Source organism: Dipteris shenzhenensis, chromosome 11 (genome assembly GCF_047967505.1).
Source record: "Dipteris shenzhenensis isolate YYH24624 ecotype China chromosome 11, Dip_SZ_1.0, whole genome shotgun sequence".
Taxonomy (NCBI): domain Eukaryota; kingdom Viridiplantae; phylum Streptophyta; class Polypodiopsida; order Gleicheniales; family Dipteridaceae; genus Dipteris; species Dipteris shenzhenensis.
The window spans coordinates 2,947,517-2,972,992 of record NC_141606.1 but is presented as its reverse complement, the minus strand read 5'-3'; the positions used below and the strand labels follow the sequence as shown (position 1 = coordinate 2,972,992).

At 40.8% G+C, this 25,476-nt stretch overlaps 1 protein-coding gene across 2 annotated transcripts in view; it reads left to right on the top strand.

Annotated features, from left to right (window-relative positions):
* Window positions 1-7,836: 7,836 nt before the first annotated feature.
* The window catches only part of LOC147896484 (flowering locus K homology domain-like), a 76,326-nt gene continuing 58,686 nt past the window's right edge, over window positions 7,837-25,476 (top strand). Inside the window, exons 1-3 of one of the 2 annotated variants that reach the window (XM_087381365.1) lie at window positions 7,837-8,044; window positions 8,389-8,691; window positions 17,480-17,726. In XM_087381365.1, coding sequence (XP_087237491.1) covers window positions 8,404-8,691; window positions 17,480-17,726 — 535 coding nt within the window. In that variant the 5' untranslated portion in view covers window positions 7,837-8,044; window positions 8,389-8,403. Of the gene's footprint in view, window positions 8,180-8,388; window positions 8,692-17,479; window positions 17,727-25,476 lie in introns of both variants that reach the window. The other variant, XM_087381366.1, reaches the window with a different exon arrangement.

Sequence of the window (25,476 nt, the reverse complement as noted above, 5' to 3'; positions counted from 1 at the left end):
TTGTTAATCCAAATGGCATTACTTTAAATTGATAATGCCCATTCCTAGTACGAAATGATGTCTTAGGGACATCCTCTTTCCTAATTTGTACTTGGTGATATCCTCATCTTAAATCAAATTTAGTAAAATATTTTGCCCCTTGCAATTGATCAAAGAGCTCATCAATGCGAGGCATTGGATACTTATTTTTTATGGTGATTTATTTAGTGCTCGGTAATCTATGCATAAATGCATAGTACCATCCTTTTTCTTTACTAGTAAAACTGGTGTAGACCAAGGTGAGCTACTTGTTTGGATTTGGCCCTTCCTAAGATATTTCGTTAACTATCTTTCGACCTCACATTCCTTTGTTTGACTCAGCCTATACGGGGGTTTACAAATAGGGGTAGATCCAGGAATTAAATCTATTTTATGATCTACTTCTCTCTCAGGAAGTAAACCATCAGGTAAATCAGATGAAAAAACATCTTTAAATTCAAACATTAAATCATTGAAAGAAGATTTATACTTTTTAACATTATACAAAACAACATTACTTCTTTCCGATGCAGAAGACATGGAATCACCAATAAAAGTAAGTTCACAAAGATATACCTCGCATTCTTCTTGGTGTAGTAGTCGTTGCAATTCCATCAAACAAATAAGAGGAGAGTTAGGCACATCATGTCTCCTTGAATCTGGAAGACTCTACCCTCTTTTTCAAACATAATGGAGTTATTAAGATAACTCCTTTGTAAGCTATGCCCAAGACTATACAGCCATTCTCGACCAAGCACTACATCTGTTCGGTCGAGATGCATGATTTGAAAATCCAAGGCATCCTGATAGCCTTGAATATCCACCTCTACACTATATATCATGGTGTCCAAAACTTTTTTATCACTGCCCTTTGCCAAAGAGACCACATATTTATGGGCACTAGGACTCTCAAGCAATTTTAATTTCTTAACTAACAAGTAGTTTAAGAAATTATGTGTTGCACTATCATCGACCATCACTCTTACTCTTTGCCCCTTAATTTTTCCATGCATCCTCATTAAATCATGAGGACCAAAGGTGGGCTGCCACATTCCCAATGATAGACAGCACATGTGGGTGCTATCCTCATGATAGACCTCTACCTCAGTGTACTTTTCAGTACCATTAAGCGGCAACACTTGCACCCCATGCACTTGTCTTTGTGGAGGTCTATTTGGGGCTTTAGCTCCTGCTTGTTTATTTTTAGGGCAGTTCCAAGCAGCATGGTCTTTGCCCAAAGTGCAATTGTCCCAAGCCTCCCATGCTCTTTCTAATTCATTTTCCGATAAAAACCCTTTTAGAAAGGCTTGTTCAAACTCAGTCCAATACCTAGGAATTCTATCACTCTCCCTGAGGCTCATCCACCATTTATAGGCTTTATTTCCCAGGGAAAGACTTGCTTCCACGACTTGATTTTTAGGAGGTGTATTCCTGAGTCGGTGGAAGTCTTGCCACTTTTGCAAGAACATATTAATCGCATCTTTATTACGCTCCTTTTCTTCCCCATTGAAAATTGGTAGTTTTAAGTCCTTAAGGATGTTCGAGGTTTCTCTAAGTCAAGAGGTAGACCTCTCAAGTTGATTAGGAGGAATCAGTGATTTTTCAGTAATAGATAAGGATTGAGAATCAGCTATCTTAGTTATAGCTTCAGCTAGGGTTTTTAGTGTTTCACTGTTAACCCCTAACTGTGTTTCTATATTTTGCATTCGAGTTTTCAAGTTTAGTGAATTCCGTATACAGAATTCCATAATCACCGTAATCAATATCCTCCATTTCCACATTATCCTCTTGATTTTCAATTTGCACCTCCTCATGTGTTTCCTCTCCAACTATTGCTTTTCCCTTTCTAGCCCTTTCCTCGGCCTCCCTAATCATACCATCTCTTTCTGGAGTGGTCATTATAAAGACATATATTTTCCAAAAATTATAAAGCAAAGCACTTTATGCCAGAGAGAAAAAGGTGATGCCCACTTCCCTGGTATTTGTTTGAGGTGTTGGATTCATCTTGAAAGTCATCTCGCTTTCTTTGATTCGTGCCTTCTCACTTTTTTTCAATTCACAATCCTTCGATCCCACTTCTTCCATTTCCCTCAATGTAGAACTTTGAACTCCTCGACACCTTCTTCTTCTTTCAATTTGGTGAGGCTAAGGAGTTTGGAAAGAAGAATGGGGTGAAAAGACTTTGAAAAGAGAGGAGGGATTTTAGACTTTAGAGAGGGGTATGAAAGAAGGAAAGTGAGGTGGCTTTTTTTTGTCTCTCTCTTTTTTTTTCCCCAAAGGTTGTGGAACCTTTGAATGACGTGGCCTTTTCAAAACTATGGCAGAGATAACGAAATGAAGACATTGAACGAAACGATGTGCACTGAGGGTTGGAGACCTCTATCAAGCCGTTGCATAGGAGTTGTTATTCCACTATACTTTGCAAGAGGCTCTATGAGAGAGAGCACGCATTGCACGATCTTCCAACGAACTACGCAATTGACAAACCTTAGCCAAGGCACTGCTCTAATGCCTCTAAAATCCTTCTGGACCCCGTTCTTGATCTCTGTGCCATCACTCAGAACTGTATTGCCAAAGGTTGTCTCATAGTTTGGTTGCGGGCCCTTCAACTTGCGACGCAATCTGAATTACAGCAGGTGAACACTATAGAGCTTAGCCGCTCCCGTTGCAATAGTAGTCTACTAGTACTAGGTTCGTACGGTTCTCCAAGCTGCTGTGCTGTGCCATTGCAATTCATCTGAAATGCAATAGCAAGCATCCACGAAGATGAAACGGTAACAATGTTGCAAGCTCAGTGCTGTCACATGGCTGAAGCATAGTGTTGTTACTTATCTGTGCACGAAATGGATCGACCCTCCAAAACATCTCCTGTCATCCACACACTTCTATGATCTACAGGCTCTGATACCAATGATACATCCCTTGAATTTGAGGGCCCCTGTTCCTTTCCTCCTAGCCACGATTTCATAGCGATCCCCTTTCTTTTTTCATCATGCTAAAGATCACGCTCTGGAAACCTCCCCCAAGCCCAATGCTTGCAAAGTGGCCTCCTCTTTTGGTGCCATGTGTCCCACAAGGGACCTTATCCTTCTAGCCCCCTCATGAGCTCTCCTTTGCACCTCTTAATTAATGTCTAGGCCTAGGCATGACCCTAGACCCAAACCCTCTAGGCCTCATAGTATGCAAGCATCGTTAAGCCCTCTGGTTTCCCACCTAACCACAATCATAATACATGGTTCCGAGATTATGGTTGATGTAACACCTCTCCCCTCTCTTCTTTCTCCCTCATGGAATCACTTGCACACAATCTAGTAGATGCTTGGGTGACACAAGCGTAAGTCTTGCATATAAAAAGCTCCCACAAGGAGCTGCTTAGGAATAGACGCTTCGACGGCATTCTTCCAAGATCCGCACAACATGTGAGTCACCGCCAGACTACACAGTAATAGAATAATCGATGGTGGTTGGATCCTAGGGTGTTGCACAATCAATGGATACAGGGAGTGGTTCATTTGGGAAAGGTTTGATACTGCTTGTTTGGCATTGAATTCCATATTTAGTTCTCCTTTACGTTCACTATTCTCTCCTTCGAGCATGGTCTTTCATCCCTCCACCCAACAAAATCATGGTTTGTGCATGGTTTTGTAGAAAACATAATCATGGGCATCTAGCCTTCTATCCCATTGCCGTATGTATGTCATGCTCTATTCATTTTTTCCTAAGATTCATAGAGTCCAAGCGCTCCTGTAGACTTCATAGATTTGTTGTGCACTAACAATCTAGGATTCATAGATTTGGAGGTCATCACCTCCTGTAGTTTGATGGTTTCGGTGTAGAGTTGAAGAAGATCGATGAGATGGGATGCGACCCTTGTGCTAACAATGTGGACTCATTGGATGCCTAGAAAGGCTAGGGTTTTAGTGAACCAATTATCAAAGCAAGTGATTCCTGGTGAATTGATGTTGTGCACAATTTCCTCTAGCTGCTTCATGGTTGTTTAGTATTGACATTGTAAGGATTGTATAGGCGACATGGTGTCATGCTCAACCACTTGCTTTATCAATTCCTCCCTCCCATGTCAACCATTGCGGTTCCCATGGAGCTTGTTGAAACAAAGGGATCCCAGAAGGATGGCACTTTAACGAAGAACTCTATAATTTAGAAGAGTTGCAAGAGATCCCTGAAGAAAGGGTTCTAGCTTGTGGTAGCTCAGGCTTACGCAGAGGGTAAGGGTTCCTACAGTTCCATTTCATTTTGGCTACTCCTGTGATTATTGGGAGCTCTTCTATTTTGCATATCATTGCAACATTATTTAACGCGGCACGAGTATTGCTTCTTCAATATCTAGCGTGGAACATCCTAGCTAACGGAGTCCCAAAAGGTAGCATGAAATGCACAATAAACATCTATGCATGACAAGAAGGGGAGAACAATGGCCATGATGTTGAGAAGACATGCTCCACAATCCAAATTAGCATGCCACCCAAATAGTCAGTCGTCAATTACGCTTGTCTGTGAGCCAAATGTCTCACTTCCAAGCAATCAACTCTAATGTGGGTTAACATCTAGCTTTTCCATTCTGATTCTAAGGCTTTGCCTTGCAGACTTTGCGATCTCAGTTAGTATTTGTTTGCACTTTAGTAATTGTAGTGGTTCTTCTCGCTGTGGAATTGAGGTGCACTTAGGGTGGTTCTGTATTCACATTTTTTGTTGTGCATGCTCTATTCTTTCTAGTCTCCTGTGGTGACAAGGACCCGCATGTCGATCTAACGCTTGAAGTGCCACATAAGGTCACACCTAAGGCACCTATAAAAGAGTTTGTGTATCTTCCTTCCGTGTTAAGTATAAGTTGTGCCAATTCATTATACCATCGATCCCCGATAATTGATAATCCATTCATGACTTGGATTATTCTGTGATCCTTTTTATTGACCTAGAAGTAGGAAAGATCCTCTTTGGATATAGAAAGAATTACAAAGCACAAGGACCCACATGCTTGCACCTATTTTTTTAAAGAAGACAATAATTTACTCTATGGTCCTTAACTCTAATTGAAATCTACAATTACCATGAAAGGAAGGTATGACTTAAACAACATGACGTGCAATATAGTAGGCTTTGAAACAAAGGTCATCATGATAATTACCACCACATCTAAGTGTTTCTTGCCATGGGTCTCACAACAAATGCAAACATGAAGAGTGTCTTTCACTTCTTTCATGGAAATAATTGTGGTCATAAAGGTGAACCTTGATGGCCTTTTGTTTGAACAAATCATCATAGCAGATGGGCCAAACCCCAAAGATGGTGGGACAGTAAGTCTTCATCCTATTTTGCATCTACTCTTTGGAAAAACTTCTATCGAAACTCACCACACTTTTTCATGTGTATTTGTCATCTAGGAAAGATCAAAGGCAAACCCTCACACATATAGTACAAGAATTCATTAATGTGGGGACCGTAATGTACATGGCAAAAAACACTTCTTGCATGCATGCTCGACATACATTTGCCATATTCGAATTTACTATTCTCACAGCTATTCTGGATGGAAGTCTTCATAGCACTCTACATGATGCATTTGCACTTCAAGTATCTAACCTTTGTTATGACTAGAAGATGCTACTTTTTGGGGTTATAGTTTTTAATAAGATCATAAGCGCACATAAGTAGCTTGCTAACTTAACTTATTGTCCTCTTTTATGCTCAGATAAATGGAGTTCTACAATTCACTAACTTGAATGGTCCTATTACATTGAAACTTAGCAAGTGTAGAAAATGAAATGGCCAAGCTGATTACAACAACACAAGAGGGTACCTGAACAAGACCCATGATGTCTTCCACGACTTCTCTCATCACCACTAGCTCTTACTTTTGCCTCAGTCACTTCCCATCCTGTCACAATGACCAAGCCCATCATATCCATGCCTACCAAACCCAATTCATAATGCTATAAGACATCCCTGACAATCATTGCTTTCCTTTTAATGTTCAACGCACCCATACATGACCAAAGAAACAAATGAGATATCAATGCATTTATTAATAAAGAATTCAGTAATGATCCACTACTCTTTGACAAAGACGACAATATCACTGTAAGGAGGGTAAGCATGAACAATGATCTTCCCGATGTAAAGATGTTAAGGTGAGTAAGGACAACTAATCCCCAAAAATTGAAAATTCATGCTCTTACTTGCCATTTGGATGGTGCCACGAAGACCACGTGGAAATTAATTCCATACTTGACAATTCAGCATTCACACAAGATCCTTCACCAAGAAAAGCTACTTACTTGGCAAAACTCTCCCTCTCCCTACCTTCCACTCACAAGAGAGAAAGAAGAGGATAAAAGACATACGAGATGCTATGTAAAGTCCCAAAATCATGTACATCCTACTAGAGGATGCATAATTGCCTTGCTACAATTTTCCATTCATAATGTCATTATGCTTTTCTAGAAATCGGTAGTAGGAGAAAGGAGATCATTGTATGCTTCACCTGAAGGGGATGAAAGATGGTTAAAATTTATTACACCGAGCTAAAATAGTGCACTCAAGAATAGGACTCTGCTATACTAAAGCAAAATAGAACTGATACTGAGAGGAGGAATTTGCTATACTAAAGCAATATCTACGATCTCTAATTGAAATAGGACATACCTTTTAGAGATTGTATGAACCCCAAAACTCATTTTAGCCATTTTGAGGAGGATTTTAGCAACTTGGGTTCCTGTGCCGATTGAGCAAAAATGGTGGCTTTTCATGGTGCCCAAGTGGTATCTAGATTCTTAAACCATCCCTATATATGGGAGCACTCCCTTTCTACTATGGTGAGATTGCAAATTGGGGCGAATTTGGCATTCATATAAAATTGATGTATGTATTGTGAGTATTCTTTCGCTAGCCATGTTTATATGGAGCTTGTTGCTTTGAGTGGATATGCTTCTATGACAATCGTCTACATTGATTGTTTGTATGCCCATACATAGGGTAGCGTGTAGGATTTTGTAGGATCATCACGGTTCACATGAATGACCTTTCTTTTGTGTGACGATTCGGACTGTGCTCTTTTTGACTCCCACCCTCCTCTCTCTCTGTCTTTGTCTCTATCTCTATCTTTTCTTCCTCGTCCGATTGGACAAAGTTGTGGTTTGTCCATCATTTGGGCTCCAAGGTCACATTGTGCATACAACATACGCTGTATCCTTAGGCCTTGTTGCTATGGCAGTGTGATGGCAACTGAACGCGAGGCTCTTTCATTGTTTACAGAGCAAATAAACTTATCAACAGAGTACTTGTCAGGAAAAAGTAACTAAGGCCACCCTTAACAGATTCATTTGATTTTTAAACTAGCAACGCATGACCAGATCAGCCATAAACAAGACCCATGCAACCACCAAGCAAAAGCAACATAGAAGCACTAATAAGCATCAAGAATAGACAACGTGCACATTAGTAAAGCACCAATAACAGAACCATGCAAAACAAGGTGAATGATTATAAATCATTCATAAGACTTGCCCTAGATTCAAAATAGCAAGGACGATGTGCAGTGCGGAAAAGAGGGCGGAGATGATGAATTGAAAGCGAGAGAGAGAGAGAGAGAGAGAGAGAGAGAGAGAGTCCTACAAATGTGGAGGATTTCTAGAGGATAAAATAGCATGGGACCTTAAAATCATTGGAGATTTTTGGAAAATTGAAAATGGCGATTTTTTTGCCCTTCCTTTAGAGAGGCCAAAATCAACTATATTCTTTCACAAATAGGTGGATTTTTACACAACCCATCCTTAAGCAGAATCTCTTGACGAGTTGAGCGGTCCAGGTCATTATAGCGAGTTTAGAGGCGGGTTAGGGTTTGCGTCGAGCTACTACTTCAACGACTATTGAGGTGACTGAGACGTTCGAGTCCTTTTCTGGTTTCCCTCTTCATCGAGTTGCTCCTGATTCGCCCTCTGCATCTTTCTCCCTAATCTTGATCACTATCTGCTGTCCTCTTGCTTCTCGCATTGTGGATTTTGCTGAGGTTGTGTTCCTTTCTCATATTCTCATCTTGCCTCGCCCTCGCTGTTTGTAATTCCTTGCAAAATGCGCCTTGCTTGCATTTCTACTTTTACGTTGGAATAATCGGCGATTTCAAGTCTATCGTTCTATAATTCTGGTTTGTTGTTTTGCTCTCTCGGGTGTGTCTTTTATTTTGCATGTCTGTTCTTTCTTTGTAATGCGTGTCTGTTGCGTCCTTAGCGGTTATTTGATTTTCTTTTGAATTTTCTTGAGCATTGTCTGTATACGAGCGAGAGAGAGAGAGAGAGAGAGAGAGAGAGAGAGAGAGAGAGAGAGAGGTCTCACGCATTGAGTGCGTGATTTAAGGTCCACGAAAACTGGATGGCGACTGTGGCGGCGGTTGCAGCACCGGCAAAGCTGCCGGAAGGACAAGAGCCATCTGCGATTACTATCCAAGTTCAGAAGAGAGACCGCGAGGATGAAACAGCACCTGGCGCGGATAAGAAATGGCCTGGGTGGCCGGGTGACAATGTTTTCAGATTACTAGTTCCTGCCCAAAAGGTGGGCAGCATTATTGGCAGGAGAGGCGAGTTTGTGAAAAAGATGTGTGAGGAGACAAGATCCCGGATTAAAATTTTGGACGGCATTCCAGGGACGGTTGAAAGAGTGGTATGTTCTGAACCTTCAAGGCCTTCAATTACGACCACAGCGCCTCCTGGTCATGTTTCTACGTCAGTCGTTGCACGGGGAACTGGCTTGGAAACCTGAGAGTGCTACGTGTTGGAATAACTATATGTTAAGTATTAGCCAGCGATCTTCTTGACTCGGTTCGCAAGCTTAAGTAAATACTGGAAGACGTCGCCTGAAAGTTTCGTCCTTGGGTTCGTGGGACCTGGTATGTGCTCTCAGTCAGCTACCAAAACGTCAGGCGACGATCTGTATAGTGAATTATATCGACCTGAATTAAGCATTAAAATCATCTTCATCTCTCCTCTTCAACTATTAAGCTTTTGAGAATATAGATGGCTTTGAATTGGCTGACAGCATCTCATTGCGTAACTTGAAGTTGTCGACAAAGCATCTTTTGTAACTTGCAAGTATATATGTTGAAACCTCAACAATTAGTAGGTAATCGCAAAGCGACGGTTCTTTCCAAACATACAAGAGGACTAAAAGCCGGTTTTGATGACGCATACATACAGAAACTTAGAAGAGGCTCATTTTTGCAACTATATTAATGAGGGCAATGTTCATTAGAGACAATGCTTTGCATACATAAAGCAGCAGAAGTCATAATTGTTGGGGCCGTGTGCCCAAATTTACTGGGCATGTGTTTAGGTCATGAGGACCTTGATGGATTCCACAGTCCGCAACAATATCAATTGGCGAAGACTGAGTTATTAGGATTTTTCATTTTTCTCATTTACTCAGAAATTTGTCTAAAGTCGCTTACAAACTCCCTTTCCTTTGTTCTTTCGCTTGTTCTATAAATTTTTTTATTTTGTAAGATTGGATAATATATTCTTTTTTTTTTTCAAAGATTGGATAATATATTCTAGTCTTATGAAGGTATGTATATAGAGAAGACTGCATGGCAAAAACCAAATGGTTTTCCAAAGTGTAGTCCCATGGCTCATTGGACAAGTAAAAGGTAGTTGGAAGGATTCAACCATTAGGACGTGTGCTCTGACTGGAGGAATTACAATCATTAGGATGGTTCTTGTGCTTGTTGCACATTACAATTGGCTAATATTGCAAATGGATATGCAGTCAGCTTTCCCGAACGGAGATCTAGAGAGGGGTATTTTTCACACACCCGGACTAGGATAGCCTCAGCTAACTTTGGGGTACAACGCTGATCTCTATTAGCGAGCTTCTTTCAAAACTAACAAACGTAGGGACTCGCATGGTGTTGGCTAGTGTGTCACCACCCAATTTTGAATTCTTGCAAGGATCAGCCTCAAGCTTGAGGTCAAGAAATAAGCAACCTAGACCAATACATTCCTAGGTAAGACTAAACAGCCCGTACTACACCCCAGGATTTGCTAGCGCAAGTGGGTTGAACATTCAGCTTGATGCTCTTCTTGCCCTCCCTGCCTCCTGTCACTCAGACACCACGTGGTTGCGTTCTTTTTCCTCTGTTTTGGGACAGTGCACGGGCTGTTTGGACTGTCAGACTTTCTGGCAGCTATTTGGCTTCACAGTTCACCCCTGTCTGAAAGAGAAGTCGATATGGGATAACTATGATCTTCATGAAGATCTAGTTACCAAGGATGCTTTCAACCAATCCCTAACAGATTTGGACACAAAATTTGAGGTATTGACTTCGAATCATGAGCAGATGTTCCAGCAGATCACTGCCATGCAGACTCAACTTCAAGCTTTGACTCACATGGATGTGATGGCTTCGGTTCTAGGACTGAACATAACTCCAGCTCAGTTCTCTGGGGAACATAAAGATCGCAAGAAGGAAGTGGTTGATACTTGGCTTCATAAATGGCAAGTACACTTCAACTTTCATCCCTATTCTCGGGACAAAAGAATTCAATTATCAGTTGGATAGCTAGCGAGAAAAGGAATTGGGGCCTTAGCCAACCACTTGGGGAAGCTTTCAGAGCTGAATTTCTCAAGAAGGAAGATGATTATGATATAGTGGCAAAATTCAAAGCTCTCGATATGACCAAGTAGAATCTGACTTTCGAGACATACCTACTGAAATTCAGGGATCTACAGACTAGAACTACAAAGATGGATCCTGCTACCCTCTTGGGTTTTTCTGTAGCTGGATTACCTGATTCATACGGTTGCAGGTGAAGAATAATAAAAGCTCTACCCTGAAGGAGGTTATTCACTTTGCGCACATATAGAATGTTACCATGGCCTCCACAGAAGACATATGTTTAATTCAGCTTCTAGCACGGGAGAACTGAAATCTTAGGATGTCCCTTCTCAAAAAAAGCATAAATCGAAAAAGGCAGCAAGGAGTGCTTTCGTCGATCGCGTCGGCTTCGGAAGGAAGGACACTGTTTTATTTGTGAGGAGCGTGGCCACACTCAGGTTGACTGGCCAAAGAGGCCCGGAACCTCACAAGGACCGCTACGAAAGCTCAAACCGGGACAACCTCCAAAGTCCAAGACAGCTACTCAGACTATTTTGACAGGTATTTTTGTCAATGTCCTCACATGCCCTCGTTCTTGTGATCTAATAATTCGCTGCTTGGTGCTCATGGTCTCTACCGAGCTTATGGAGAAATCAAAGGGACACGGATTCATACTCTCTTTGACGAGGGTAGTTCTCACGATTTTGCTAATCACAAACTTGTGCAGAAACTACAACTGACTACGACACCTAGTGATTGCACCTACGAGGAGCAACTTCTAGCTGGAGAGCAGTTTTGGGATCACAAGGTGGATCAACTTCCAATCAGGATTCAAGCCTATGAGGATATTTTGGAGTGCTATGTTATGTAATTGGATCATGTAGACTTTTTATCCAATTTGGTTGGAAATCACACTCTCTCTCTTTTGCACGGGGACACTTGTCTTACTATACAGTGTGATGATATATACATCCCTTGCGGGACCTCTTGTAAATGCGATTCAAGTTCGGAATATAATTAAACAACTTCTTATGATGTATTTCAATGTGTTTTGATTCCATTCTCTTCATTTCAGTCTGATACCAATGATTTAAGTGTGTTTGAACATATTGAACTAAAGTCGTCGTTAAACGATCTTAATGATGTATTTCTCGAAAAACTGCTGGAAGGGTTACCTCCAGAAGGGGTAGTGGATCATTGCATAGATTTTGTCCCTCGGTGCTCAGCCTATAAGTATATCACTTTACAGGATGAGCCAGTTAGAGAAGGATGAGTTGGCTTAGCAACTTCAAGAATATTTGAAGTTGGGTATATACGCCCCCCAGTTTTCACTTCTCAAAGGGACTTGGGAGGCTTTTCAAGTTTGCCCCCCTGTCCCCAACCCTAGGGTTCCTCACGTTCTTTTGAGAAAAAAGAAATATGGCTGATGTAGAATGTGTGTGGATTATAAAAGATTGAATAAAGTCATGGTTTAGAGTAAGAATCTTCTCTCTCGTGCTGATGACTTAAGTGATAGATTGGTAGGAGGGAAGTATTTCACTAAGATTGATTTACGCAGTGCCTACCACCAGATTCGAATTTATGTCAAACATATTGAAAGGACAGCCTTTCGGACTAGGTATGGTCATTACGAGTTTCTCTTATTTCTGTCTGGACTGAACAATGGTCCAGCAACCTTCCAACATGCTCCGAGAGTACTTGGGCAAGTTTGTTGTTGTGTAAGTACCTAAGTACCTAAGTTTACTTCACAATGAAACTAGCAGCATACATTGATGCATGAGATGAAATTCACTAAATTGTTCTACCTTGGAGACTATTTGTGAAATGCAACCTCATCTTTCATAAATACCATAAATCTCTCTTCATTCATTTCTAGCAAAGTAGGTAGCCATGGATCATGTGCATAGATACATTGAAATATTTCCATCCAAAGCTAAGATTTGGCCATTCATCATGCAACATATGTAGGGTGAACTTTCTTCTACCACAAATGACTTGGAATATTTCCTAAAATGCAAGAATTCATTTGCATGTAGCTCTAAAACTAACTTCATCACTCCCATGTATATTATATGTTAGTGTTATAACTTTATTATTTTCAAGCAGATCATCTCTTTACCATATATAGGAAAGTACCACCATTCCAAAATTAGATTTTTAAGAAAGGAGCTATTTATCTGTATCAATAACTTTTAGTAGTCATGGATACAACACTTGCATATGTGCCTCTCTAATGTTCTTTGCATATGTGATATTCTTTGTAATAAAATTTACCCTTGTTTATATATTTGGATCAAATTTATGTTCCATATATTCGTTACAAAAACTTAGGAAGTTGATGGTATTTTCTTAAGCGCCTCTAATCTCATAGATATGAAGACACAGCTAGCCAAGACATCTCAGGACCTGTGGTCCAATCTTAAGAAACACTTGTTTGTTAGTGTGCACTGTAACCTTATGAGGCATTTGCATCTACTGCTTACACCTATGAGATCATGGCACAGGAATTGGAAACCCTCAAAGCTACAACACAGAGTGCCAAATAGAATCAGATGCCACTGGATGCTGAGATAGAAACTTTTGAGTTGACAACAGAGCCTGGAAAGCTAGATGAAACAGAGCAAGGCCACTCCATACAATTTTCTGCAAAGCATGTGACTCTCAAGGATAAAAAATATATGGATACATAATCCATAGCCACTCCCAACCAGGCCTTAGCCCCTACTACAAATTTTGAAGAGGCAGAGACAAAAAGTGAGGAGGAACCAGAGCATCTTAGTTTACAAGAAGACTTTAGAGGACCATATTGGTCACTTTAGGATCGTCTTAATTCTATTAAGACAGAATAAGATGTATGCTAAGCTTAGTAAATGCGATTTCTTTATGAAACAGATCCTTTACCGAGGCCACAAGAGGTGTTAGCATTGAGGAAGCTCGTATTTGAAAGGTTTTGACTTGGCCTATATCTTTGACAGTGAAGCAACTTCGCTCTTTCCTAGGATTTACTGTCTTTTTACAAAAATCAGTCTGTTGATTATTCTTTAAATTACGGTTCCCTTGACCTACGTGTTGAAGGGTCGTGGATGTAGGTCCACTCAACCTATTACTTGGAATCAAGATTTGAACAAGGCTTGCGATACTTTGAAAAATTGTATCAAGAGTGCCCCTGTTCTAGCGCCACCTCATCCTATCAAGCGTTGTGTTAGAGGCCGATGCGAGTGATTGTGCCATTGAGGGAGCACTATTCCAAGAGGGCCGACCTATAGCTTTTGAGAGTAAAAAGCTTTATGATACTCAATACCGTTGGACTACCATGCACGGAAAATGAACTTTGTGTACTAGTATATGGTCTCAAGGTTTTGAGACATTATCTGCATGGTTCTAGATTTGTTCTGTTGATTGATCATTAGTCAATTCCATATGTATGTGAAGGGGATGATTTGAGGGGAACGAAGGCTAGGTGGGCAGAATTAATGCAAGACTTCATCTACTTAATCTGACTATTCCATTGAAAGAGTCTTGCGAGATTGTGGAGTAAAGTGTCCAAACATGGCCATCATACTTTTGATCCATGCCAAACATTGCAGATCCATGAGGAGGAGGTGGAAGCTCAAATACAACATAACCATTGTACTTTGTTGGCAACTCAAACACCTATTCTATACTTTTAGCACTTAAGAAAGCAACATGGAAAGCATTATGAAGTGGGAGAATCTTGAGAAATCTAAGCACACTTTGGTGACAAGTTCTTGAAGTGTGACTATAGAGAAAACTGCTAGACTTTGGGTCCATCTTGAATCCAAAATCCTCACCCTCAAGCACCATTGGTTGATAAATGATCCCAACATCCTCCAGTTCCGTTTCCTCTTGGAGAACAGTGTTGCCAACTTGTAGACCAAAGAAGTCTCTAACATGCAACAGTGAAACCTTGCAAATAGTAGAGTAATATATGATCTTTAACTCCTAGACCCCATGTTTGATCACAAAGAAGGAAGCCATTAGCACCAGAGGTATTGTGAGTTGAACAGTTACGGGAGAGTGTGCGAAAACAGAAGGGCAAAGCAAAGTTGAAATTGTGAGGACAATGGAGCTTCAAACAAGCAATGTAGAGGGAGACAAGCATTCCAAAGAAAATGGAGGAATTATGTTCACCATTGAACCCTTGGGGGTTCCTTATATAGATCGAGCCTAGTGCTGCTAAAAATTCCAAGAACCCTAACTCTGGCCGGTTTTGTTCATACTTAATAGAAGCTGGATGGATGTAGATGTTCTTGCCAGTAGCCCAGCTTGTGGCTCTGGGGGAAGCTCGGATCCTATGGGTCCTAGATCGGTGAGCATCATGGTTGGGTGGTGAGCATGCCTGCGCCTCTCTTTGATCGGTTTTTGGTGCTTGTGTGCAGGTTCGGACTCCTAGGAGTGATTGTGTTCGTGTCATGTAGTCTACCCTTTATCCTCCTTTATCAATTCCTCACTTGGTGTTTCCTGCTTCATCCAACACTTAAAGGAACATTTAGGAGGCTATTGACAACCAAAAAGAGAGCGTGGGTACTTGGAGAGTTTGCTGTAATTTCTTAAGCTTAATTTGAGGCAGCATGTACATGAGTTCTTTTTTTGTTCCTCTTTATCCTCTTCCTGTGTGTAAACAAGTCTTGTGTTTATTGGTTTTTCTTTTGTGCATATACGGATGGTGAATCTTCATTAACGTCCATGGATCAATTGTTCTTCTTTGGAGCATGCTTTTGCATTCACATAGTATAACACATGGTGATTAGTATTAATGGTAGCATTTAACAAAATCATGCTTGACTTGTTATTCTTAATGCATGCTCGTTTAATTTTGATGTAGAACTCATGTGGTTTCCCAAATAATAATCAAACTAGACACTCTAATCACTACATTCTGAATGCATGCTTGTTTAGTTTTGATGTGGTTTGGCAAATAAGAATCAAACTAGAGTGTCTAGTTTCTCTTAGACTCAAGACACCCTAGTCATTATATTCTAAGGGAATCTTAATGGTTCTTGATGGAAACCTCTTGAAAATTTGCTATTTTGATGCATTTTTGATACATGCATGGGGAGAAGCTCATAAATTTTCTTGTGTACCATTCCTATAGTTACTTGCGGTAAATTTCTAGAGCCACTGTGGTGATGTTTGTAAAATGTAGCTTTTAGTTGATGCTATTAGATCTCCCATGAACATTATTTTACACATTATCTCTCCCCCCCGCACCCCCCCCCCCCCCCCCCCCCCCCCCTTCCTCCCCTCCTGCCACTTCCCTCCTTTCCTTTCCTAGATCTTCCCTTTGCCCGCTATCCCTTCATCTCTCTGTGCCTTTTTTGATTTGTTCTATAGTCGGATGAAATAATGGATGAAGCTCATACTTTTGATAGTTTCTTGTCTTTGACAAGTTATCTATCGTTATACAAGGCTTTTCACTCTCTCTCTCTCTCTCTCTCTCTCTCTCTCTCTCTTCTTTTCCTTTTTCAACGATTACTCTTAACTTGCTGGATTTTGTTGGAATTGTCATTGACCCACCTGTGAGCCCCCATAGGAGGGGGGCAAGGAGTACAAGGGGTCCGGGCACTGAGGAAAGGTAGGATTACCTTGGACTGGATATTGTGCACCTGGCTGTACAAGTTTTGGAGGGCTGGTTGTACCTGAAAGATTCAGCAGGAACTGCTGCGATGGTTAACAGCAGGTATGCTTGGCAGAGGGCTGGAGAAACAGCATGTGGAATGCACCTCCAGGGCCAATTTATAGGCCTGGTAGTAGGTGACGTCAGCATCAACAGGTTCCAGCCTGTTCAGGAGCAGTTAGGTCAGTTTTCTGATCGGGTACATAGCAGCAGACCTGGTCTGTGACTGCGGAGAGGAGTTGGGTGTTTTCCAGCAAACTCGGTCGGCTATTTTGGTAGGGTCCAGGCCCCCTTCACTAGCTATAAATAGGCGACTATTTTGTGAACATTTTATGCAGCTACTGAATCCTTTGAAGGGCCCGCAGACCGACTGGAGTGTGACAGAACTTTTTTTCTGTAGATCTCAGTAGGAGCACTCATCCTTGATTGCTATTTTACCCACCATCTCTGGCTGGATGTATCTGGCTCATTCTTGAGGGGGATCAGTGAGTGATTGAGTTTATTCCGCTGTGTTAGGGTTGCTGTCCAAACAGTTCCTAATTCTAACGGGATTCGGTATGTGTTGCTCTTAAATAAAGCTACGTATTTTAGGCTTTTTTGTACTTTCTTTTCCTTGAGAGGCTGTGTGTAAGACCTTGGTCTCTCAAGAAATAACTTTTCCCAGTTGCATCGGCTTCGAATCGTCACTAACCTTAGATGAGTGAACCAAAGCATCTCTTGATGGGGCTGAGGCCCTCCTGGCCACCGATGCCAATGTTAAATAAGCATACAAATCCTTATACATCTAGCACAAACTCAGCAGCATTTGTGTCTTCATTCATGGCAATGGAGGTATTGGGAACACATTCACCATATTAAGTCTGTGCTGAAATAAGTACGACCTATGATAAGGGACCTAAGGTATCCTGAAGAAGATAGACTAAAACGTCTGACGTAGATATGTGTGCACCATCAGAATATATAGAGTACATCCTCTGTTCATGGATTAAATGTCTATTGTTCATTTCAAAGTGTTGGCTGAATTTAATGTTTTTGCTATACTTGTGTAGGTTTCCTAGCTTATTTGTCAAAATTGCTTTTATTTGACGGGTTTTGGATTGGTGCTCACAGGGCTGTCAAGCTTGTGGTTTTTTCAAAAGAGAGAGATCTTTGATGAGGGTTTGATTGAATGTTCATCTTGCATGCGTCAATATGCCTGACACACATACTTTATTTTACAGGTTATGGTGTCTGCAAGAGAAGAACCAGAGGCAGTTGTTTCACCAGCTATGGATGGCTTGCTAAAGGTACACAGGCGTATCATAGACAGTGTGGAAGGTGAAAATGTCATGGGCATTCCAGCTGCTGTAGTTTCATCGAGACTTTTAGTGGCAGCAACACAAGCTGGTAGTCTCATTGGAAGGCAAGGGGCAACCATCAAGTCCATTCAGGATGCATCCGGTGCAATTGTCCGGGTGATGCCTGTTGGTAAGGCTTGTAAGTTGAGCAGTTAAATTTGTGAGCTCATATGTGCTTTTGTATTCCACTTGGCTCAGGTAAGTATTGCACAATAGGGCTGATTGCATGGGTGAAAAAATGTATCTCTGTTGTTACATTGGTGAATTTTCGGTTTCTAGGTGATTAAGGCACTTGCTTAAGTCAAAAGAAAATCCTTTGAGCACTTGTTTTGTTTTTCTTGAACTTGCCTTTTTGAGATCATACTTTGGGTAGAGTAATTATCACTACTTGGATGTGATCTGTTTGGCTGACATTCTATGTTAACCACATAAAAGACATCCAATTTATTGAACAAGGATTAATACTTCCATGAACTATATTTTTCAAAGTATAGAGGGTGTACTTGGATTTCTTGGCGGTTGGTTTTAGTTCTCATCGCATTATTCGGTAACTTCCTAGGGGAATAAGTTGAACAGCCCCTTTGTCTCTTCTCTCATTGTTGATTAAAGGTATACATGCTTTTTCTTGGTCTTCTCCGTAACCAACTTGCCTATATCTCGTTTGTTGCTTCGTTTTCCCCTTTTTAATTATACATTAAGATGCTTTTTGTGACCAGCATTTTTGAGACTTGCCATTGTTGAAGTTTCTTCATTTGGACTTGAATGTTGGATGAAGGACTTCGAAAGTTGGAAGTTTTTGTGTTCTCAATGGGATTTACAAGAAATTGTGGCCTTGAATGAAGAAAATGTGGACTAACTTTGCCTTATCCTTTAGTGCTACCCTTTGTCACAGTTGAGTCTACCCTTCAGTTCCGAAGTGCTAACAAAGGCTGAGTACGAGGACCTTTGTATAAATGGATGCTGAAGCATGTGGGTGTGTAGATTTTTGTGTGTGAGAGCATATGATTTGCACTATGCTCTACACCCATCATTGGGTGTTGATGACTTCGGTGGGGACTGTCATACCGCACTGCCATGACACCGGCGGCTCGGGGAACAACAGGGAACCGGGATAGAGGGGGGAGTGTTCGGACCATTGCATGCAGCAGTTTTTGTTCTCCATCCTATTTAAAGAGAGAAAATTCCACATGGTGACAAGGAGATGCATGAGGGGTGGATGGATGTTATAGAGCGAAGTATGATGTTTAGAGGCAGGCCATCTTATTTGATGAGTTAGATATTTACAAGTCCATGTCAGGCACATTTTCTTGAGCAATTGTGAAGGATGATAAGAGGATGCACCAAGGAGTGAAAAGGTGGGAGACATTTGAGGGTCACACTCCAAATTTGCAGCAATTGGCGATTCGAGTGCTCTCGCAAGGCAAATGTGCTTCTCCTTGTGAGAGGAATTAGAGCACATTCTCTCTTATCCATACTAAAAGAAGGAATACACTGCTTCCAAAGAATACAGAGAAATTAGTATACATCCATGCTAATTTGCGTCTCATCTCCAAAATCAAGGAAAGGGGATTTGAGAAGGTAGAAGTGACCTTGGGAATTATCAACAAGGAGAAGGATGATGAGAGGCTTCTTACTTCCCAATAGTCTTTTGGAGTCCCATGGCGAGGTAGATGAGAATGATAGTGATGAGGATGAGGAAGAGGAGGTGGAGGATGATGGCACCGATGCTGCTGTTGATGATGATCAGGATGAGGATGAGGATGAGAATGCAGCTTGAGGCTTGAGTTGCGATGCATTTCAGCATTATTTCCCAACTACGGCAGCTTGTAGGCTCACAGCTTGGCAGCCTTGTCTTATATGATGTTTTGCCATTGATGTTTTGGTGTAGTGCCTACTTCAAATTTTCTAGTATCTACTATCTGCTAGCTTTTATCATAATGTTTGGTGTAGTATTGATCTATCATTATGTATTAGAATCTAGATGATTCTGGTCCCTGACTCTTTCATGAATCATGAGTTTAAAATTAATTCTGAAGTCTGAAGTTTGAAGTTGAAAGTTTTGAAGCTGTTCATTAAATGTGTGCAATATATATTTTTCTTTTTCTTTTTGGTAAAATTAGGGTCACATATGATTCAGCCCAAGGGGCTGAACCATACTCCAATCATACTTCTGTACCCGTATGCCGTATGCGTACGGTAGCATATGGAAAAAACTATTCATGCACCATGGGATGCCTAAGTCAATAGTAAATGACAAATATCCAAGAATGACCAGTTTATTCTGGTTGAGAGTACCTTTTGATAATATGCATACAAAATTGGAGTTCTCATCCTAGACAAACGGTCAAGGAGAGAATGCTGATTCCACGGTGTTGAACGTTTTAACGTGTTACGTGTCCAAACAGAAATCTGAGTGGGAAAAGTACCTCCCACAAGTGGAATTTGCATACAATAATACCACTCACAACTCTACAGGAAAAGGCCCTTTTCATGGAAAGGTGGTTCTACCACCTATTCTGCGAACCAAGGATGAGATATTTGCAACTGACCAGTATGTTCAAGACCTCAATACGGCCTTCTTTTAGGTTCGGACAGCAATCGACTGGTCATAGCAAAAGCAAAAGCAAAAGCAGATAAGCATAGGAGGGAGATGAACCTCCAATAAGGTTGGGTACGCAACTCCAAAGAGCTAGACTTAAAAATTAAAAAAAAGAAAATGTATACCCAAAGTTGTCTCCTAGATACTATGGGCCATTCCAATTTAGTAAGTCCATAAATGATGTTGCATATCGACTAGAGTCACGAGAGACTTGGAAGCTGCACAATGCTTTTCCTGTGAGTCTCCCAAGAAGTACCAAGGACCAAGGACCAAGGCCCACATAACCACTTCAAGAAGAGCTACTAGAGTTGGAGGAGATGGAGGAGATAATCTAACCATAACAAAATGTGTATCACACAAAGGAGAAAAGACCCAGAGACAAGGTTACCCTCAGCTACCTTGTCAAGTTCAAGAACTATTCGGCACTCAATGCCAAGTGGATAGATCAGGAGATCTTTTATGAGTATCCTCAAGTATTACAATCGTGTCAAGAAGCTTTTCAGTTGAGGACAAATGATTAGAAGACGACGAGATGTCACCAATTGGTGCTTCTCCCAAGAAAGAAATCGGTGCTTCTCCTGAGAAATAAAGACAAATCTTTATTAGATTGACTTTGGTCAAAGAAAGTTTACTTTGGTTAACTAGCATAAGAGTTGTATATATCTTTGTAAGACTCAGATTTTTGTTTTTGTTGTATTAGGTCTAAAATTCTACAAGAGAAAATGAAAGAGAAGAAAAATGACCTAACCCAAAAAAACAAACAAACAAAACAAAAGGTAGACATATCTAGCAAGCAAAGCAATGCTTATGCCGTCATCAGTGCCCAAGCATAAGCAGCTATACTGGGTTTCTAAAGACCCACGGTGTCTCTTGGGGTTTCCATTGGTCAAAGAGAGTTGTGAGGATGCCCACAAGACACTACGATTAGTCCAAGAACTAGAATGCATGCATTTGGCTAACCTCTAATGGTTGAAGTGTTGGATATTATTTGTGCAAGGTGTAGGACTTTGGAGAGTGCTTAGTTCCCCCACTTTTTAAGGAGGAAAGCACAAGACACATGGTACCTCATGGAATGAAGGACCCACTTGTGATAAAAGCACATCTGCTTTATGGAGAAAGCATTTGCTTTAGAGAAAGCCTAGCTTTCTAGAGAAAATTGCCTATTGTAGGCAAGAAAATAAGGCCCAAATTTTGGAAAGGACGTGCTTTCTAGTTGGCTGGCCTAGTCTATAAATTAAGGGCCTCTAGGCTCCCACTTGTATTGAGAATTGAAAACCCACTCTGCTCCCTCGTGAGCCACCTGGGGGGGGATTGGATTCTATTGCTGCGATTTGGATTTTCGCCATCTATGGGCACATTTTCCGAAGTGCGATTTAGCAAAGAAAGTTGCAATTTGATTGTTGAACCTAAGTTGGAGGTGTGGTTAAGGTTCCGATTTTTCTCTAGAGCAAACCCACGTGTGATTTGTAGCTGCAGTTTGCAAATTTGCATGCTCAAGCGTCGTTCTAAATTTCAAATTTTCGCTAATAGCAATTTGATTAATTAAGAGTTTAGTGTAAATCACACTTCCCAAAGCACAATTGTAAGACCACTCGACATCATTAGAACATTAATAAGAAAGTCTCTTATACTAATAACCTTTAAATTAAGAAACTAAACTTAAGGAAAGATTTGCAAAGCTGCTATCACATTACATGGAGATACCACAAAAGAACCACCATAATGGCACTTACATTGATCAAAAAATATCACAAGAATACCAAGCAGCAATTGGAAACTAAGAAGATGCAATTATATATCTTTTAGAATGACATCCAAGACACCTTGAAGATATTCAATTGAGCATTGGATTTCTTGAATACAATGGACGATTTGTAAAAGATTATTAGTGCTAAACATATGTTCTCATGATGGGCTAGCTTAAGAGCAACAGAGTGAGCAATTGTGTTGAAAGCAAAGTTTCAAGTCAAGGCTATTACAGGAAATGGCCACAGACTTAATATTAAAAGCAGCAAATACGAATATATACCTACTAATTATAAAAACAGATCAAAGCCTTAACTCAGCAAGAGTATGCAATGTATAAAAAGAACCACTTCTTCCTAGCCCATGGCTTATAAAGAAATAGAGGTATTACTTGTACTATGCCCAAATTGAAAACATTTGAAGCCATGAAAGAGAAATTGATCGAGTTTAGCAAAAAACTCACTTTTGATTAAGAGTACAAGGGAGCACCCTAGATGTGCTACCTAATCTTTGAAAAGGACCCACAACAAAAACATCTAATATTGGTATTGGTTTGTCAAACCTTACATTAAAGCATCTAATGTGGCGGTTCATTCTTTAGCACTAAAACGTACTCTAGAATTTGGAACCCTGAAAGAGAAAAGGGGCCCATGATTGTGATGTCTAACTTTCGTACAAGATTCACACCAAAAACGCCTGGCCCTTAAATTTTAAAAACCAAAGGTCAATATTGGTAGGATATCACCCCATGGAAATGGCCATAGTGACACCTTCCAAGCAAGTCCACGACCACTTGTTGAGGTATCTAGCATTGATGAAGAATTGAAATGAAAAACTCACACCATGGAGGATAGAATGTCCCATGTGATATGGAAATGAGCACTAAAGTCTTTATGAATGTCATGATAGTTCATGCCATATACTCACAGCATAAGGTACTCATTTATCTTTGGGATACCTAAGACATGCAAGGGACAAAACTCCATTTGAATAATCTAGATACACTAACCAAGATGGCTCTAGATCTTTTTATTACAGCCGGAAACGTGAAACATCAAAACAAGTGCTTGAATTTCATGATAGTCCATGCCATATACTCACACCACCTTGCATTTTTTGAATTGGCAGTTGCGAGATATTCATAATTTAGGCCAAACCACAACTTTAGGTAGGTGGTTTATTACAACCACTGAAGATCTTGGATCTTTGGGATACGTGAGAGCTAGAAGTCACTAATCCCTGGGGGAGGAGAAAGGGTCAGTTGACAGTAGGGGGTTAGGGTTACCTGTACCAGAGGTGCGCGAACCTGTTTGGAGCAGTGGCTGCATGAAGGAACACCCTGGAACATCTGCGAAGCACAGGGAAGAACTGTGGCAGTAGAGCTGAAGGACAGCCAGGAAAAAGCACTGCCAGGGCCTATTAATAGCACTGGCAGTAGGCACCTACTGCTGGAACAGAAGGCAGGCCATGGGGGATCTGACAGACCCAGTCGGTGCTGCAGCAGGTCCAGTCGGCTAGTTCAGTTGGTGATTTCCAAGCCTATATAAACCCCCTCACTTCTCCACATTCAGTAGAACATTCACGGAAGCCTTCGTGGACTGTAGAGTGTATGGAGTCATCTTTTGGAGAGTTCTCAGCAGTGCAATCACTTGGATTGCTGTTTTGTGCCCAGCCCCTTTGTGGTGTGAGCTGTTTTCCCACATCAGTGGATGAATAACGTCTTTTCTCTTCTATCTGCTGTCTATTTTCTGCAGTGAGGCTATCGCTATGTGAGTGCATCTCAATTGATTGGAAAGTGTTTCTGATCACTCCGCTACGAGAGGTTTGAGTCATTCGTACCTTTGTTTTCTGATGCTAAGATATGCAACGACCAAAAACCATATGAATAATCATGGATATACTAACTAAGATGGATCCATATCTTTTTATTTCAACCAAAAAGCGTGAAACATTCAACCAAGTAATTCACGAATGCTTATTGAGAAAGCTTTTCACCTTATAAGCTAAAGTCCTTCACCAACATGGACGAAGAGGAGGAGAGACAAGGTGAGATAGATTTGATATGGCCTCTTGGCCAGGAGGTTTAATGTGATACTCCTTTGGTCTTCTTGAGATTAGGATTAATCTACAAAATGAAGGCATTCTCATAAAGCACAACTCATACCGAGGTCCGAGAAAAGCTTCTTACAACATGTGTTTTTCCCCAAAAAAATGCATGTTCAGCTATAATTCAAAACCTGCCAGTCTACCAGTGATCAAAAAACCAATTTCCTACTCCCTATAGCCCTCCTCCTCAAACTCACCACAGAAAGCATCTATACAATGAAACATTCACCCATACTAAATTAAAATGCGTGATCATCCTTGTTGTGTTGTACTTTGCACCTAGTGTAAATGCCTCATTTATATACCTAGACGAATCCAAGAAGATTGCCAAACTCATCCTCTAAAAACTTAACATAGTGCAGTTTCAATCTCACGATAGTCACTCATAAGATTGAAAACCATAAACTCCATCACACATAGTAGGGACTAGCTACTATGACATCCCCACTGATGTCATCAATGCCCAACAGTGGGTGTAGACCATAGTATTACATACAAATCCACACACCCACACATACTTGAGCATCTATTTATACAAAGTGTTTGTACTGAGTTTTTGTTGGCACTTCGGAGGTGAAGGGCAGCCATGACGAAGGCTAGCACTAAAGGAGAAGGCTAAATGCTTCACTGTAGTTAATTGCTTTTTGGCCGCAAGCCTTACTTTGAGATTGTCACCACTTAGAATTAAGGATAAACGCAAGATAGAGACACTTATACATCTAGATGAATCCATGAACATGCCCAAACTCATCCCCTAAAATTATAACACATAGTGTAGTTTCTACCAATTTTCCTACTCGTAGAGAGTTAGATGCATTGTCCATGCACTCCTGCACCACATTATCAGCATTAACATCAAGAATGCATTGCATCTTTCAATATTCCAAAAATGTACTCCCCTAACTTCTATTGCCCAGTTGTATCCACTGACTTCAAGATGGCTGAGCTAAAAATACATGAGACCATGATATTAATGTTAGGCCTAAGCCGAGTATCAGATCAACCATCACATACTATGCTGCAGCTATTTTCATTTCTCCGAAAGCTGTAGCAACTTTTGATCTACGCATACCATCTCATTATCTAGCTCCTTCGTGTGCAAAACTTTGTAAGGTATAGTCTTAAAGCTAGGCCAACTTGGTCACCTTCCAACGAGAAATGTCCTTCGCAAAGAAAAAGCGATGGAGAGCAATGTATGCATCCTCTTGTGCTTGTGACTCCCATGCGTTGGCCAAGGCTCCGTTTGACACCTTTTGTTTCTTTTGCTTTGGCTCATGCGTAGATACACTTGCACTTGTAGCACCACTTTTTGAGGCATCTCCCAAATCAGTCATGTATGCATCAACCCCTTCTGTAAATTTTTTAAGACTTGCCTTTGCTTGCAATCTTTTGCAAGTTTCCTTCACCTTTTCAATTGTCAACCCTAGGG